Here is a 19,546-nt window from a genome sequence, read left to right on the forward strand (position 1 = left end):
CTCTGTACCGCATCTGCTGCATTCCTCTTACCTGACGGACCATGAAGTCCTGGGTGCAAAATCTTTTATAATCTTTTATAACAGGCAACTAGTTCAGCCAGCGCAGCACAGCCCCCCACCCTGCCACAACACAAAACATTGTGCAGAGCCCTAATTCCCAGGTTTGTTTCTCCCCAGAAGTTTAAATGGAACAGGTTTGAAAATACTGCTGGTGAGATGACGAACAGAAGCCAGCTCTCTCACAGAAGCCGGAGCATCAGTTTATTCTAGGACAAACTAAGAGATCTGAGTTTTGACAGCTGCTGGGACTAGTTCAGCAAAGCTGTCTGTTTGGCTTGAAGCAGCAGTGGGATGCTCATTCACTTGCAGTTTCGATATGCTGAACAAGGAAGGCCCTTATCCTAAGAGAACGGCTGGTCTGACTCGGATCCATACGGCAGCTCTTCCGTACTTGTTCATACAGGAAACATCTGTACCAGCACAACTGCTCCACTGTTGAACCTCTCGAGTCTCTGCTGTCCCGCCAGCCTCCGGCCAGCCACCTGCCTATGGCGGTGCCACTAGATGGTGCCACCGGACCGGGCAGGCACCGGCGAGCTGAGCGCCACAGGTCTCTGAGAGGCGTGATGAGAGCAGATCTGCTCCTCGCTCACTTACCTTTGACGCTGGACACCTGCTGGCCTTGCGTCTTGCTGAAAAGGTTCAGCTCGTTGGTGATGGATTCCAGCATCTTGACAAAGTTGGGTAGGAAAAGGATGACATGGACGTCGTGGTTGGAGAGGTGCCGTCCGCAGCTGATCCCCTGGGCCCCCTTCACGTGGGGGCCGCACAGAAGGGCTACTGTGGGCCGCTGATGCACATTCTTCGGGTTCAGCCTAAAACGCAGACAAAAGGGGACTTAATAAACCCAAGAATCTCTTACCTTCTTCCTGTTAGAGGAGAAAAGTCAGTAAAATGCAAATTTACAGGTGTTTTGCAAATCTTCCGTTGCCTCCGAGAAGGAACCCACATCCTTTTGTAGTGCTGACACTAGAGAGCTGCGCTGCTTGCAGGTTCCCTTCAAGACTTCCTTGCACCCACAGCAGAGAGCACAAGGTCCCAGTCTATCCTGGTTCATCACGCAGCCAGCTTGTACTTTCAAAGCAGGGGGCATTTTTACTGCTTATGTAGCAAGCCTGAATCCAGTGCAATTTCACTTTTAGGAGGCTTTTTTTCTCTGCCTCTCTGATTTTAGAAGAATGCTAACTATGCAATCTTAAACATATGGTGTGATTTACTCCATCAGCAGAGCCACAGTTAAAAAAAAAGAAGCAAAACAATTTCTACTCCCCAAGTAACTGCAAAATAAAGTTGATTTATTTCAATGGCCTGCAAGCCATCAAGGGTGGCTTACAGTAGGATTTTCAGCTGACAGGGTCAGTGCTGCCTGGTACGTCATCACTTACTGCACTTAAGGCTTACCTTCCATTTCAAGAGCAAATAACTTGGAGCATCTATCAACACCACAAAAATACACGTGCAATTGTCTGCCCACATCAACAATTATGGCAAGTGCAGGCACAGAGCGGACCTCTTCAAAAGAGTCAGCACATATATTCAGGCAAAGAGCAGTAAGTGCACTCCAAACCTGCTATCAGATAGGGCCCTCCAAAAGAGCAGGATATTCTCAGTTATTCTCATCTACACCTGTGTAGATGCCCAAAAGCTAATTTAGCATTGTGAAAAGCTAAGCAGCACTTCGTTTTCATGAGCTGACTTTTGGTTTTATTGACATCATCAAATTGTAACATGTAAAAACAACAAAGGAAAGGTTTACTGATTTGCAAAAAGGAGTAGCTTGCCAGAAATTCTGCAGTGGTTTAATCTGCCTTGGGTTACACCTGTGCAAAACTCAATTCCCTGGAAAAATTTCCAGTAAACGGAGAGAAAAATCTCAGCTCTGTTTTGTCTTTGACTGAAGAGACACTTCTGCTTCTGGGACGCAGGAGCCAAAAAGAAGCCCTTAGTAAGTCATTCATCCAAGATGGTATATTCAGCCAGCCCTTTTCTAGAGAGGCTAGAGAGGAAAAAAAAGCAGCACGACCACGGAAACCTACTGTAAGACTTCCTTCCACTTCAGGAGCCCGAGCCTCACGCTTGTTTTCAGGATTATTTGGAAACAGGCTGATAGGCAAGCTACAACACAGGTCTGCACGGCATTGGGATGAGGTTTTTCTTTTAGGGGCAAGGAAGGCAGAGAGGTGACAGCTGCCTCCAGCTGCAGGACCACTGAGGGACTAGCGCAAGCGGCAGCAGGCATCCATGTTACGTTTACCTCAAAAGTAACCTCTCGGCCTCTTTTACCTCAACCCCACTTAGCAGAACAAGGTAAGCTGAGCTCTTCTTGAGGGGCAAACCCACAGCAGAGTGAAAGGGAACAACTTTACCTGTTGGGCCCCCCAAGGAGGCTCAGGGCCATCTGACTTGCACACACTCCCGTCATCTCCAGCCTCCGCTCCAGAGTCAGCCCGTGCTTCTCAGCAACAGAGAGCAGCTTTTTGTGAAGCTCGTAAGACACGCTTGGAACGACCAGCCCGGAGTCTAGGGTTCAGAGAGAGCAGAGGGAGGAAGACAGAAATGGGTATAATCAGAGACTCTTTCAGAATGCTGCAGTCTGGTATGGTTTTATAGGACAGCACTTAGAAATGACGACAGTGAAAAGGCTTATTAGCTGTTACCAAGGGTCTGCTTAACCCAGTAATCCAGGTTCCTTCCAAGATCATCAAAGGAATCCAAACTAGTGCATCAGTGTCAGCTTTCTCCGAGTGAAGCACTGACAGCTAAACACAAACACTTGAAATAATACACATTTCCACAAAAATTCAGCAGGCAGCTGGCCATTTTAGCAACACGTGGACTGAGAAGGCCTTTTTGACTTACAGATTGAATATTAAGTTCTTTCTTAATGGTTTCCAGGCCACCGGTGCTTTAACCCACACCCATGCCCAAACACATATAAGTGCTCCTAATCACTGTGAAAGTCAGAAGAGAAGCTGTGAAACAGAAAGAAAAAAAAAATGACAAAAAAAAAAACAACAAAAAAAGCTTGGATGCATTATGCTTCCTGATATCAGTAGGGATCAGCCCCAAACTTCTAGCCCCTAACCCACATATCACAGCAAAAGAAGACGTCCCACATTTACTACGTACATGTTCCCACGACCTGAGCTGTGCCGTGCCAGAAGGGCTGGCTTCAGACACAAAAGCTGAATCACGATACACTGAGGCAGCAGGGGAACGATACGGCTGAAAGAGTAAAGTCTGTAGAAAAATACTTCTCAAATGTTTTTGACAGCCTGGACTGCGAGCCAGGAAATGCTCCAGCATACAGATCAAGCTAAAACAAGCAAGAGAGGTTTTGTTAAGCGCTGAGAACAGCACCTGCAGTAGGAAGCAATACAATCCTTCCCGCTCACTTCTACAGCAAACTTGCCTGGAATCAGCAGGTAAGAGAAACACAAACCTGAATAACTGTTCTGGACGATTCTTCATACTTTTCTTCTCCAAACAGGCCAAGCCTGCACTGACTTCACAGAAATAAACCCTGCAGTAACATCTGTAAACTCTCCTGGAAATAAATGCAGAGGATTCTTTGCCACCAAAAGGCAGCTCGCTCTGAGGGGAGCCACAGCAATTTTTTGGTGGTGTGTTGAATAGTTGAGAACAAGGAAACTGAACATAATTACTTATGGTATATGGAGAGAGAAGTGCAAAATGTGACAGGTGAGAAAACGGCTGCAGCAGCCAGCCAGATATCCCTGAATATTTTCAGCCACAGAAGTCAGCCTCTCTATTCTAACTTTTCTCCAAAATGATTCTGATATCCAAGCCCCTTTGCTCTGTGTTTGAGGATTGGCACCTATGTGGAATTAGAAACACACGCTGTTCTTCCCTTGAAACATCCTGCTGCAAGGCCTGGATGTCCTTAACTATCTTCCAGCTAAGGAGCAGCACAGATTAATTCCCTCCCCACACAGGACGGCCACATAGCTGGAGCATAGCTGCCAGCAAGAAAAGCTCTCAGCTCCTTCTGTTCACATCATTCATAAGCACTGCTCTGAGCTAAACAAGCAACCCCAGCAGAGTCCAGCTGAGCAAGGGCTCTGTAAATTTACTGTTAGTTCCTACTCTAGGACAGACAGATGAGGTGCACAGGAGTCAGGCACAATGGGTCAAAAAGGTCCATGACTCAGACCGACACCTGCTACAGCTCAGGCACGATGCCAAACATCAGGCCAAAGCGTGAACTCGCCAAACATCAGGCCAAAGCGCGAACTCGCCAAACATCAGGCCAAAGCGTGAACTCAGTCCTTCCATCAGCATGCTCTGCTTCTGCCGTGTTCAACGGCCAGCAGCCCTGACTCACCCTTGCACTCCCATCAGCTGCCCCGCTGCTGAACTCGGGGTGACGACAGCCACCCGGGTGCTCATTGCAGCCCAGCGCTGAGGAGCACGGCAGGGCTTGCACCGCCTGTGCTAATGGGAAAGAGTCGTGGGAACATGACATGGCCCAGTGAAAGCACTCTGCAGCGATACAAGCTCAAAGGGGAACAGCCGCAGCGTACACATCCGCTCAGAGAGGAAACCTAACAGTTACTTGTGGGCTCGGGCTCTTCTGCAGACAAAAAACTGAAAAAGAACCCATTGTAACAAGCAAGTGCCATATTCAAATATGAAAAGCAGTGTGTATTTTAATTGTGAGGAATTATTTGTACTGCCATATTCCCCCAGGGTGCCCCAGTCACAAACCACTAAGTCAAGCTATGGTGGAAACGGCAGGTTTTGTACATCTTGAGGTTTTCAGAGTCAAATCGGAGGTATTCCTGCAAGGTAACAGTAAAATGTTGTGGAGCAGGTCCTGCTGAATCCTTCTAGCCTTCATTTCTGAACTCACCGGCTAGCGCTCTGCAGACACAGAGTGCCCAAACATGTTCAAACACTTGATCTTGCATGCTAACCACCGATTAAGCTACCTCCGCTAATAGTCTTTCATTACATGCAGTGCACATGCAAGCATGAACATTATCAAAGTCATTTCAGATTCCTGATAGCAGCCGCTGAACACTTGGAATCATAAGCCACTAATAATCCTAAGCCCGTCACACTAGTCACGCACCTGCCCTGCGTTCACACACCCTCTTAGCCTCCAGAGTCACGCAAGGCTCGGCTCTGCCTCTTTCCCATTCATATTTTTGCTACTTGATCAGGTCTTGTTTTTTAAGCTTGAGGGAGGACTTGGAATGAGCGACCTGCGGTCAGGATCTCTCCAAACAGTTTGACGGGACGCATCCTCTGCTAACCTGAAACAGAGGGCTCCCAAACTGTACTTTTGCTCCTTCTGACCTGCAGGACCACACGTTCCCTGCTTAAATTTTGCACAAACTCCCCAAACTAGAAGGGTGAAACAGCCAATCTGTACCCTGAACCTACCCAATTTAGTACAACTGTTGCAGACATCTTCTCTGTAACCATTTACATCTTCCCCTCAATCACTTCCCCAGACCACGAGCTTTAGTAAACCTGCATTTACCATCAGCTAGATGCAACTCCGTGCCCAGTGGGTTAATGCAAAGGGGGTTACCGGGAGGCAGCAGAGGCATGAGATGAACTTGCATTTAGCACGCCAGTGCTACACTTTGTCCTAATTGCTCCCTCTCAAGAGCAGGCTTAAACGCCAAGAGAACTTCCCTTCTTCGCACTCACGCAAGGCCCAACCAGTCAGACTGGCTTATCAAAACCAGGCCGAGGGAGTTAAATAAACTCTGGCAGAAAGCAACCCAGGAGGCGACGTGTAAACCCACAAACAATAACACTACTGCAACAAAACTGAACTCCTGCCAACTTTAATTATGTTTGGGTTGGACAGCGCATCTTTATTGTTTGGTAATGAAGGTAATAAAATAAATTAGCTCAGGCCTTTTAATATTAAATAAATGTATTTTACAGCTGCCTGGGAAAAAAAGAAGGCAGATATAGACTAAACAGTTTTGTGACACGCAGAGTATTGCTGAAGCCTGATTAAACATGAAGTATGCTCCGTTTATGAGGCACACTCAGTCCTGGGCACTACGACTGCAGACAAGGTATCTTGTCAGGCTCCACTATGCAATGTTATGTGCCTACTGCTTGGATTAAAACACCCTATGCCAGCAGAAGGACTGAGTTAACCCTCCACAAGTTAACGAAACAAGAGTTTTTTCCCCAAACAAGCCCAGAGCAACGCTGCTGTAAGAAGCCCAAATGCTTCCCATGCTTTCAGTTGCAGGGAAAAAAAAAAAAAAAAAAAAAAAAAAAAGGGGGGGGGGGTTGCTGCTTGAGTAGCTCAGTGTGTAAACCCCATCTTTTCTCTCAACTATTTTAGCAGCTCTCTAGCTGATAAACTAAATACAGGCAAGCTGCAGGAATGGATGAGATGGAACTAGACTTGGGATCTCCTGAAAGCTGTACGTAAAGCCATTAACTCTTTCCTTTAGCAATAAATAACTCCAGGTTCCAGAGCCGCACAGCTCATGGTCTAAGATGCAGTTATGTGACGTGGGTATAACTCTTGTCCAGTTTAAGCAGATGGGATGTTACTTGCTGTCTTTTGCTGGTTGTAAAACTCAAGCCACCTGCCTGCAGCCTCAGCAAGACACAGTTACTTGCCCCACAAACATGAATGATTTTCTCCACAACCTTAAGGGCTAGATTTTTTTTTTAGTCATCATTATTTTTAATTAAGACAAATTCTGCGGGAGTTCTGGCTGACATTCCAATGTCAGCCTCTCCCAGCAAAAAAAACTGTCTGAGGGACAAAGAGACTTTGCCTCATGACCACTTTGTTTTCTCCTGCGGTTGGATAAAGTGAACTTAATTTGCACTCGACTCAAAGATCCCAGAAACACTTCACACATTCAATACACACAATCGCTGTAAGGCAGTCATCCATAGACTGAGGAGCTAAAAGCTACAGACTAGAAAAGTCAGTCAAGGACACGGCACACACAAAAAAAGCCATACTGTCTGCATCATCCTCGCACAGCAGATTCAGCCTTAGTTTTGTAGTCCGACCCTGGCACATAAGCTCTGCATGCTGCATTGCTTTACTCCTAAGCATGCATCTTCTTTCACTATCTCCTTACTGCAGGGAAAAAAAGTTTCCTGAAGGACAGGTTTAAAGTCTGGTTAGGGGAAGCACAGAGAAATAAATATCGACACTTAGTCCAATTTTTTGAGCAGTCCTGCTTTCACTCAACAAGTGTCTATCTCGAATTTCTATAGCAGCTGAGTTTGAAAAATCCCACTATTTTCCAGAAGAGACACTGGGATCCAGAAGAGAGACAGCACATTTTCTACGCTAACAGCATTAACGAGAACCTACTCTGGGCAAAGCCTTAGGACTACATCAGGGAAAGAAATACATATCTTACCTACGTGGCATACAGCTCTCCTTTTTACTCATCTCAGTGTGCTCATAAAGACACTTTCTCAGCAGAAACAAAGTTAAGAGGAAAGGAGAGATGAACTGCAAAAAAAGAATGATTTGGAGAGCTTGGTATGCTTGAGATTATATAATATAGAGTCACTGGTGATGAACTGAGATATTCCATCCTACTGCAAACTCCTCTGAGCTCCAACATACCTGCAGAACATTGGCTTTGCAGCTACTGCTAGAAGACCTGATCCCAAAACACCGTGCTGTTCAAACACAGACCGTTTCAATGCTGACAGCCAAGAGAAGGAACAAAGACAGACCTATGCCAACACACATTTCAGTTCTCTGGCTGGAGAGCTCTGGAAGTAGAAAAAAACAGCTCACGCCTCCTAAAAAGGATCAGCCTTTCCAGGGAGGCAGATTTCTGTTAAACAGTTGTATTTCCCCTTTCAAGCATCATGTAATGGTAAATAGAGAGACAGATCAATAGCGGCCAGCCCAAAAGAGTAAAGACTAATATGTATTTGGGAGAGATTCATATGTCGAACCCCAGGGATGGACTCAGCTCAGTCATGATCAAAGACCTGGTAAGTTCTATTAGCTTCAGGTTTTTATTTTTGTTCAGAAGAGATCCTCATCTTCATCTTCCTCATCTTCCCTGCTTACTTCTAAAACACCCATTAGTATACCTACATGACGGCCTGGCTCCATAAAATCAGCTCTCAGAAGAGTATCCTGGTGGACTGAAGTGTTTATCAAGCTTTGCTTACATCCTACACGGATCGACTTATTTTAGTCAGTAATAAAAACACAGACTGGAAGCCCTGCAGATTAGTCTTTTGGAGAACTGACATCAGCAGTTTGCTGGTTTTACCGCTGCACAATCTTGGTTATTTCCTAGCTCCATGGAAACATGGCATAAAAGAGCATGCAAGGATTCACAGACGACGACTTCTCCCACAGTGACAAGAGCTGGGTATTAGCTCACTGTCAATCACCAGCATCCCTTTGTTTGTGCTATTATAGCAGACAGAATAATTATTCTATCAGCCAGAACTCTTTTAAGCCCATCATCTTCAAGATTGGCCTAGGGAAAAAAATTATGAAGTACTTATTTCTCCTATGACTAGGAAGTGCTTTTTGCAAGTAAAGCTCCCCTTAGGAGTCCAAAGACAACTCTGTAGGGAGAATTCAGAAGCAGAAAGAGAATTCCCGCCACAGATACATCCAAAATCATGGCTTTCGGGGCTACTGGCACTCTCATTTAACTTCAGCAGCTGCTGCTCTTTGAGCCACTAAGAGAGGCAGGCTGCCTACAGCTTAGCATCCTCCCTCCAGTTGCTAAACAAAAGAAATCGGGATTTTTTTCAAGTGACAGTCCATCATTACTCCAAGCACACTGAATATCTTTCTGTCCCTCGGAGGGCTGACTCGCTACAGAAAGCACTAGACTGAATGCCAGAAACAGTAGGCAAGTTACAACTGTTTACAAGAGCTTTTGCTAGATATCCATTAGCATTTCCTAAGCAAAAGTAAACTTCCTCAGCGGACACAAAGGAAGTCACTCTCTGTGGGAAAAACATCGAGAGAGACACAGCACTGGGACACTTTTATCATCATTCACAGTCCTGTGAATGTGCCCTGCTCAGCACAGGCGACAGGGAACTGTAGCTGTCAATACCCTGCCCATTGTGTGACATGACAGCTTTTCTTCCAAACAAATCCAGAATTCCATATGGGAGACTAATCACCCAACAGTAGCTAATGAGGCTAGCAAGACCCTGCAACTACAGAGGGGAGTCGTCTGCCACCGTACCGTCCCTGTGCAGGCTTGCCAAGAACAAAACAAGAAAACAGCAGTCCTTTCACTGGGCTGCTCCCTTCAGCACGCCGCAAACGGGGAGCCAAGAGTTTCCATAGTAAAGGATGATGGAGTTTAGCAAAACATGATTTCATTTTCATCCCCTGAATTTACTTACTGATGCTTGCTGCTTATTGCATGTCAGAGTTTTCCTCCTGGGAACTGTACTGCTAGAATACCATATTGGCCATACTTCTCAAATTGGCAGCTAACAGTAGGTTAGCTTTTGTTTCAGACTAGACGTACATAGAGACCCTGTCTCCTCTCAAACAAGCCAGCTGGAAGATGAATTTACAAGTAGCAAATTTAAAAAAAAAAAATAGTGAATCACACATGAAAATGAAGGAGTGCTTATTCACACAGCACACAGGCAATCGGTGGAGCTTCTTGCCACAGGACACTGTAGAGATATTGAAAGCTTGCATAGATTTAAAAAGCAAGAGGTTAAATTAAGCAGAAGAAAAAAAAAAAATCAAAAGCTATTAATACTGAACTATCACGTCTGCTTCAGGAAGTCTTAAAATTGTGAAAGACAAAGCACTCAGGGAAAGTCTCACTGCCTGTTTACTCTGTTCTTTCACTTTTCCTTAAGTATCCTTGGAAACACAATACTGAGCTGGACAAGTTCTGATATGACCCAGTACGTTTTTATCTCGTTCGAGAGCAGAACAGATTAATAGGAAGATGGATGACACAAATGGAAAACTATGATATTGATGTATAGCAGAACCATTAAAAAATTTACCTTTTTTTAGAATTGAAAAGCAGCAAGTCATTGCAAACAAACTCAGCTTCCTTCTGTGAAGTGTTTCACACCCCAGATGGAGTTTCTGGGCAGAGAAAGAATGATAGATCAAGGACCTGACCACACTTCTGCTTGGCGGCCAGACCACCAGGATACTAACCATTTAGTGTCTCTCTACAAAAAGATCTGAAGTTTGATTTTATTCTGATGTGGAAAAGAAATGTTCCTGGAATGCCAAAGTTCCTACATTCTGCAAGTGCTAGAAAGCACGCAAACTGAACCACAAGTAGGCTAAAGTTACAGGGAATTGGCATCTAAGTGTAGCACAAAGTACATATGCTACACTTCATAGCATGTGTACGTATAGAAATAAAAAGATTCATTACAGTAAAATCCGTCAGCATACAGAACCGGCTCCTGGTGAAAGCACCATTACCTGGTGCTTGGCCAAAAAAACCCAAACCAAACCAAAAAAACCTACTGAACATGAAATGAAACCAATCCTACCCTTCCCCAGAGCCATGGATTAGGAGCTGAATAATCATTCTCCGCATTTTGACTTTAGGAGCGTTGCCTCCCTGCAGCCGGGCAGCTCACTGATCCACCCCACCACCTTCGCCTCCATCCAAGAGGCTACTTAGCAGCAGCAAGGACCAGAAATCAGACTTGCAGGAGAACATCTGCACGGCAGCTGGCACCAGCATGCTGAGCTAGTTTCCCCTCATGATACACTCGACAAATACTTCAACTCAAACATCTGCCTAAAAGTTTTTCTTTCCTTTTATAATTAAGACTAGTAAAGCAAAGGAGAGAAAGACATTCTTTACACACACATGAATGTGTTTGTCCAGCTTTCTGGGGCTCAATTGCTCACACAGCAGCAGCGGGCAGTAAGTAACTGGGGGGGACCCCACATAAAAAGCCTTTCATATAATGAATGTTTGGGATTGTGGATGGGAAGAGCCAGAACTGTTTCTTTTTACACTGATGACGTTTAAAGTTCCGCAAAACCATGCGGAAATATATAACTACCACCCAAGGAGTACCAGAAACACATGAAATCTCCTGCCTTTTACCAAGAAAGCACAAATTACGACACGCTACCATGTACCCCAATCCTGAGACCATCCCTCCCTCTCAAGAGCCAGCAACCAAGTCCACACAGGTTTGTCATGCTACTGAAATAATCAAATGGCTCGTATTCAGTTTCCATTCTTGTTATCTGAATATCAGTTTTGTTCCCCACTGCGAAAACACTTACCTTGTTGCTGCATCTGAATATTTTTTATCTTGGAAATATTGCAAAGAAAGGTTGTATGTAGATACAAGGCACAGATCCAATCTGACATAAACGAATGCCCTTGCCTGTACCACACTAAGCTGCTACACACCCCTTGGGGAAAACAATCCACCACACATGCCCCAGAAAAGTTGCATCCTTATCAGTAAGGGATGTGGCATACCCGTGCAGAATTCTTTGTTAGCGTTCTGGGGTACGACAATCCTTCTGTAGACTATGGGCTCCGATTCCAAGATGTTCTCGTCGTGCCGATAGCGAGCTGGTTTCTCATTTGGGGTCCCTCGGGAACGAGTGCCACTCCTCCTCTCATAAGTTTCAATCTCTTCAAACACAGCTGCCTTGTCAAAAAGGGCCAGGTTCCCTTCAAAATCAAAATCTGTGTCTGGGATTTCGTCAATGTCATCCCCAAAGCACTCATCATCTTTGCTCTTCATTTGCCCGTTTTTCAGGCCACTCTTCTTTGGAGTCACTTGGTTTGGATGACGGCTACTGGATGACCCTAAACAAAAATAAAGCAAGTTGAAAGTGTGTCATAAATGGAAAAAGCCACGTTTGCTCATACACTTTCTCAGCAAATTTTGTAAGAGAGGAGAGCTTATGCTTGCAGTCCACAGACTCAAGGGATACTCGCTTCCCAAAGAAGCTGTAGACCTCATCTTTGGCATTACTCATGCATCAGAAGAGAGACTTTCAGGGACTTTCCACTGGCAAGGTTAGAAAAACAAGCTTGACCACAGTAGCAAAATAAGTGTTTCTCCACGTTTTATTTAATCCAAGATAGTGCCACATTAATGATAAGATAATAAGCTAGCCATGATCTAGGATAGTTTTCCTCCTATACTGAGCCCATGCTCATGCGGGCATGTAGCCCAAGACCTTCTTTGGAATTTCCCTAAATTTCAGAGACTAATTTAGGTGTTTTCTTCCATAACAGGCTGGCCACCTATTAATGATCTTTAAGGGACAACTTAAAACCCTGAATATAAAGCATTTCTTTTTCCTCGCGCTTGCTATCAATAGGCACACATTTCTGTACTGATATGAAGTTCTTTTCCTTATTCCTATTGCATTATTCTACTTATTCATCGTCTTGCATGTTTGAACACACTTCTTTCCAATCACAAGTAATTGTGAAAGCCTGATTCCTCTGGAGCGAGAGTGATGAAAGTCTCCTCATTCCCAACTTATGGCTGGAGATCAAGGACTGATACAAAACCATATGCAATTAGGAGGTCAACGTACCCCTCTACTTGCTTATTTCTTATATTATTATTCAGGTCACCCATATAAACGCAGGTCCAGAAAGCATTAATCTGTTTGTTACACCCATTGTTAAATTTGCAATTACTAGAAAATATTTCAGGCCAATTCCAGCAATTACAGGTATTGCCTAGGGTGTCCAACAGATGGAGTAAGAGTTATCACACAAAAACTGCTTGCTCTACTAAAGTGTTTCTCACAGTTTATTATAATCACCTTTGCGAGTAATTTATACAAAAGAGTTTATTGACAGAATCCATTTGATAACACAAATTACCACCAAATTACCATGATGATGTGTGCTCTTTATATACCCCCTCCATAAATGAAAAAGCAGCGGTTTTTTGTCTTTACGCATTATTGCCTATCAGTGAGAGAAGACTGGAAGAATTTCAAGTCATCTAAGCATACTTAGAAAACATCCCAAAAAGATTTGCAAAAGGCATGACCTTCATGGCCTCCCATAAACCTCCCTGTCACCTTCCTAAGTGCAGACAAGTCTAGCTTGGTCTTGGCAAACCCCTCCCTCTCCCTCCCTGGAAAGGCTTATTTGTAACCTCAGGTCAGACCGGTGGAGCAGCCGCAAGCTGCCTAACAAACCTGAGCTCTAATTTCCCACATTTCCAAAGCATGAAATCCTCTACTACATCGACAGGAACAGCACTTCCCCTAGAAAGCGAAGGACCCTCCTCCTGTCCGCTGTTTCTACAGGAGCGTTCATTCATTTCAGGATCAGGACGGGAACCATCACATTCAAGACCAATGTGCCTGTTCCAGCCAAGTTAACAGAACTCATCTCTCTATGGCAAAGTTATTCAGTAGCTCAATTACACAACTTAAATTGCAGCCAATAACTCCAGAACACCCTTATGATTACCTGAAGCCTTCATAGAAAACACTACAAGAACAGACTGGAACAGAGCGCGCTTGCCTGGAAGATAGAGGCAGGCTTGCCTGGAGTTTTCAGAACTTATCAAGGACTTTGCAGGCTCTGGCAAATTTGTTTTACAGCACGATATTGAGTTAATCTAACACCACATCTAAGTTATGCCATGCTGAAAGATGACTTGCTAAGGATATGTACTTGGTTTTATTCTCAATTAGGAATGCATTGTCTCAGCAATGCATTCCCCCATATTTTAGACAGCGTGTCACTTTTTTTTTTCTAGAGAACTGTTTAACTGACTAACCCGAAAACTTTCCCAGCCCCAACAGCAAGGAAACTCTTTGAAACGCTCAGCAGCTCCTTCTCTGGTGTCTTAAGTACTTCAGCTAAACAAAACAGACCTGAACACCCTAAAGCACTCCCTCTCAAAGTTGCTGCACCTCCAGTCTCCAATTACGCCATAATTCACAAGTCCAGCAATGGCAAAAAAGTGCACAAGAAGTCAGAGTCCAGTATTTCCCACCTTGAAAAGCAGGAGATAAGACCCCAAATCTTCAAGGCTTTGTGGAATCATCAAGCAAAACCCCCCACAATGATCATTTTCCTAATGTGAGTAATTTGTTGTTCTGGTGGGGTTTTTGTTTTAAACATGAGCTTGAGTGCTCTAGTTATACCAGTTTAAAAACAGTTTTGCCCAAGCATCCCTAGCAAGCACTGAAGAGACTGAAAGAAACAACTTCCCCCAGCTTTATCATCTGGCCTAATGAAAGATGTTGGCTTTTCCCTTTCTTCTCCAACACCATTGTACCATTATAGCTACAGCGCTGCTATGTTAAATAAAAGATCTTAAAGGGCATCTACGAAGTTAGACAGCTAATAGCATAAGTTTCTCGCAGCAACACAGCTGCCCTGCCTAGTGGATCTACTCTAACCTCATTGCATCGTGAAAATCCACACTGACCGCAGCACAAAGCCACTCAACTCTTCAAACCAGCTGTATCAGTACAACAGCCAGCATGAAATATTTATTGTGCATATACTGGAGCAACTAGCTATACAGAGTTGTATGGTCAGCGTCACCACACTTTGACAATACTCTCTATTTATAGAGTCTCTATTTATAATAATTTGAAATGACTACCAACTACAGCAGATAGTTCATTTTCAGAACAGTGATTTTCAAGCTGCTGGAGACATCAAGGAGTTTTTATAAACAACTGGGTGAGAACAGACTGCTGTAATACACCTTTTGCCAAGAAGCCACTGAAGGACAGACAGCAGAATTCAAGAACTGCTGGTGACAAAACCCGATATAGGAGAGTGAAAGCATAAGTCTTTCTGGCAAGGAGAATTCCAGCATACAAGCTATGACCAGACATTTACATCCATAGTTTTGAAAGAAAGGGAAAGCTTTTTACCAACGCACAACTTCCAAATTTGACATATAAACCACTCCAAGGTTGTATACAACTTGGTATGGGGCTAGCAACTGCGACTACCGACAAGGGAATTGCATCCAACGCTGCTGCTATCAGCCACATAAGAAATAAAAAACTCAGACCAACACAACAGCAGAGTTCTCCAAATGTTCACAAACTCCAGGTTGAAGCAATAGCCAAGGGACTCTCAGAGTTGAGATGAATAAGCTGGACCCTACAATGAACACAATGGCAAAACAAGCCTGCTTCTCGGGTCAATGTCAAGTGTTACGGCAGCTCAGTTCGTTCCTGGTACCCAACAAGAGTTTTTACACTCATTGCCAGATTCTTCTGCAAACAACTCCACGCTACCCTCAGCTGACCTGAAAAGCAAAATGTGGGGATAGATGTACCGCTGTGCAGTGGATCCAAGGGACAGAAGCAGCTAATGCGAGCAGCGTGTAAATGCTGACGGAATAAAAAGCTGCACTAGAAAAGCTGCGAGAACAATGGCTGGAAAGCTCCCTGGGCTCTCCTGCAGACACAATGAATGGGAGCCAAGACCGTACCTCATCCAAATGAGATGTGCCGGCATTGTGGTGGGCAGCTCTCTAATCCATACCAATGGATGCCAACTCTGAAATACTGCTGACCCACACAACCGGCTGACTTTTCACAGAGTGAATTACAACCTTGTGACAGAAGCTGCACAGAACATGGCAGAGGCCTCCTACAAACTCCAAGCAAAGTTACATGGTGTTCCTCTTCAAGCATCGCCATGTAGACAGGCAAGACAACTGGCAGCTGTTCAGGGAAAAGAGAAATACCTAGGAGGAGGGCAGGGGGAGGGAAAGGAAAACTCAGGCAGAAGAATGCGAGATAAGGCTAACAGAAGTGTCTGCTGCCTTCCAGGGCACTAGTGTGACAGACCAGACCAAGGCATTGCCTGAAAGCCGCTATTCACAGCTGTGCTTGCTTCCACGGCCTGATCCAGTCCTCTGCCAAGCAGCTACAGAAATCCAGGCCTTCTAGTCTAGCTCCTTTCAGATCACAACTTCCAGCGCCTCTGCCCTGTGTGCGTATATGCACGAAGCTTATTAAGGAGAACAGCACATGGCTCCATGTCAAGTTGGCAGCTTGACGCTGCACAGAAAAGCGCCTCCCTCAAAAGATAAACAATACTTCCCAGGCTTTTTTTGTTTCTTAGGAAAAAAAACTTTTATGTACAGTACACAAGCAAACGTAGAGTCTCTAGCAAGCTGGCCGCCTTCCTGCAAGATCCCTGTGGGAGATTTTGCTGCCAGCCCTGGCATGAATGAGCCCAGTGCCAGCACGGCACAGAAGCCATTGTTGTGAAACCTGTGCTGATATTTGCTGTTTATTGATTCCTGTCACACAAGTACTCCAAAGGGGGAACTTTGTCCCTGACTTAGCACGCTAAAGGGCATCAAAAGGTCAACTTTCAGCTCTGCTAAACCCTGTATGACTTAAGTTCTAGATGGAATCTCAGCCCATTCTTCTCCGGACGCTTGTGCCCACCATCTCCATAGAGCCAGGACCTCTTCCATCCTCCTCCCCAGATTCACACATCATTTGCCCCACTCTCCAAACACAGATATTTTAGAGGGTAAGAGTTCACTTTTCTACCTCATTTACCCTAAAATAAATCCAAGCTAACAATCTACATCTAGCACCTTGCTCAACATGTTTCAAACAAAGTCTGTAAAAGAAAATCTGACCTGCTGTTGTGCTTATGTAAAACTGATGGAAGCTATTTGTGGGTTGAAGTGGTCTGAAGCACTCACTGCTCACCCCAAACTGACCAGACACTGGCAAAACAGTGTTACGTGAGGTGATCCTCCTACATGCTCCATCCAGCCAGAATACAGCAAAGCAGGAGTTAGTTTAGACATTTAGGTAGCTGCCAATGAAGTTTGGAAGTTTTCCTAAAATCAACCAAACTAACATACTCAAACAACTAACTGGAATTTAGGAAGAGTTAAGGAATTAAAAAAAAAAAAATTAAGCTCAAAAGAACCACAGCTCTCTTCCTACAGCAAGCCCTATGCAGTGTTTAGGCCTGGGTAGAAGTAAAACACTCAAAACCAGACAGGCTTGTAGGTCACCAAGGAGCACACGCCTTCCCCTCCGCATCGTTCTGGCCTTCCTCCTCCCATCAAGCCTGTTTGGCAATCATTTAAATAAAGAAGTGAATATGAAAAGAGTTACAACCCTTTCAGAAAATAATACAGCTGTTGGTGGGGGAGGAAGACTTCCAGAGGTCCAGGAACTTCTCCACCTAAATACAGTCTTTGATCTCCTTGTTTAACTGGCCTTGCCCCCCTTGGTTTTGTTTCTTTTCTGAACACAAAAGCAAGGGAAAAAATGAAGTCATGGAAATATGCTGGACAGATACTGATGCTTCAACAATTAAGTCATGGAAATATGCTGGATATATACTGACGTTTCAATAATTGCATGATGAAGATCTGGAAAGGAGCATAGCCCAGGGGGCTTTAAGAAAAAAAGAACATACCCAATTTTGGCACAGCATGAGAGCTGGCTGAAGATTTTATGAACAGAAATAAAAATTACTGATGCTTGACTTTGAGATGCATTGATTGTATCTTTACATCATTCTCATTAGAGCCTGTTAATTTGTATTTTCAACAACACAGCATATAACATTTGTAATTACTTGCAGGGTGATGTTGTAATAGGTTATGGTTATACAGGCTTTAAATAGAAACACTTTATAATATTGCAGTTTGTTTCCAGTTCCTTTTAGAGGAAAAATGGAGGCTGGCAATTGGGCAATTTTCAAATAGGAAAGATAGCAGGAATGAGGAAATCACTGTAACTGGCATTATTCAGCTCTGCATTTTCTAGCACTTGATGCTGGTGAAGCAGAATACACAGGGTGAGACAAGGAAGATCTCCACTTCACTCATTAAATTTCAATATTCACTTTAACAAATAAATTGTTAAAGAACTATTTGCTTTTTACATAAATAGGCGTCAACCACACTTCTCAGAAATGCTGCAGTAAACGCCAGTACGTTGCTCTTTGCATACTCAAACAGGGCTGTTCTTTGGGAGACTGAAACAGGGATGGGCAAAAAGATGTATACGACAGAAATGTATGGCACAATTGTAGGGCAATTTACAAAATAATCTCTTTCTATTCATACTACAGCTCACGTCCCACCATATCATTTGTCTTTGCAGCCGTCTACAGCCCCAGTCCCTCCAGTTCCACCACAGCCAGCGCAACACAGCATCTTCCTAAGAGCTCTCAAATATCAGTTGTGCCTCTCCCAAACACCAGCCCACACAGGAGGCTGTAAGGAGAGGCAGCTGCTTCCTTCAGCATCTTTGCTGCTCCTCTCCGCCCTCTGTTCATACACATCTTTTCCCTGTTACATCCCAAATTCCTGTAGTGTCCACCCCTACTATTCTCAACCCAACCTCTAAGCTCATGACAGCAGTGACAGAAGAAAGGGGTAAGAGATCACATCAGGATGTTGGGTGGGGGGAGAACATGGAGAGCGTTTTTCTTCTTAAATGTTGTCTTATGTGTCCTAAAACTAAATGAATTAATGCTGAAACCCTGAAAATAAAAGCTGGTATCTCAGCAACAGGAATGTGAATTTGCAGTTCGCATGCCAATCCGTTTTGGAAGTACGTAACAGCACCCTGCTTCTGTCCTGAACGAGCAATAGATCACCTTTTGTGACCATTCCTCTTCATACTACCGTGTTCGTAAGAGAACAGTCTGCAGCATTTTAAAGTTCAGAAAGACTAATTTCCTTTAATGGGCTTCAAGAGAAAAAACAAAACAAAACAGAACAAAAAACAACTTCAAATCATGTTTGACATGGGAAGCTTGCCACACTCCCACAACACAACCAACATCCCATCAAAAATGGTCCTGAACCTAATAAATAAAATCATCCACATAGCCCCTTCTTACCCACACAATTCTGAAGGTTACTCTGGACAGGCTGACTTCCAAAACAGCAAGTACATGGTCATGAGGCGCCTAAGTAACACCAGCCTTTATGGGCAAATAATGACATCATCAGTTCTGCTACAACCTTCCCAACCTGCTAACTAGGTTGGCTACAGGACTGCGCGGTGCAAACAGCATGCTCAAGCACTGCCTTGGGCCACCACGTGGAATACCCTGCAGAAGCCAAGGCAACAATCGTGTGCTCGATTTTCAGCTGATAAAGGGCTATGATAAACAGGGATCTGGCCTCTGCTAGAACCAGCTGCTTTCTGCTGTTCCTCCGCATCAGTTCAGGAGCAAGCACAAAGAGCACACAAAAGTTAACATTCTCACCGTAATCTGCTCTCCAGTTATTCAGCTGAACAGCACCAACTTCTCTGCATTAACTTTTCCAGCGCGCTTCTAGCAAGGAAAGGTATTTCATTGGGAATCGAAAGGAATGAAAAGTAGAGTGAAATTTGCCTCCGAAGAACTCTAGTGATAGTTTTAAAGTCGCCCCACAGATGAAAAGGAGTTAGAATTTATGGTCTGCATCAGCATGATGGCAATGGAGACATCACTGAAGCAACCCTGTGTCCAATATACCCTGAACACATTTCTGTAAGGTAGCC

The 19,546-nt window shown here is 44.3% G+C and overlaps 1 protein-coding gene across 8 annotated transcripts in view; it reads right to left on the reverse strand.

Moving 5' to 3' along the window:
- EDC3 (enhancer of mRNA decapping 3) overlaps window positions 1-19,546 on the reverse strand; it is a 28,912-nt gene that overhangs the window by 4,299 nt on the left and 5,067 nt on the right. For all 8 annotated transcript variants that reach the window (XM_087743653.1, XM_087743652.1, XM_087743659.1 and 5 more), the window contains exons 4-6: window positions 11,523-11,858; window positions 2,427-2,580; window positions 658-875 (exon numbers count right to left, since the gene is read on the reverse strand). In XM_087743653.1, coding sequence (XP_087599779.1) covers window positions 658-875; window positions 2,427-2,580; window positions 11,523-11,858 — 708 coding nt within the window. The remainder of the gene's footprint in view (window positions 1-657; window positions 876-2,426; window positions 2,581-11,522; window positions 11,859-19,546) is intronic.

This window comes from Nipponia nippon, unplaced genomic scaffold, assembly GCF_047370975.1.
Source record: "Nipponia nippon isolate SJK-2023a ecotype South Korea unplaced genomic scaffold, ASM4737097v1 scaffold_9, whole genome shotgun sequence".
In the NCBI taxonomy this organism is placed as follows: domain Eukaryota; kingdom Metazoa; phylum Chordata; class Aves; order Pelecaniformes; family Threskiornithidae; genus Nipponia; species Nipponia nippon.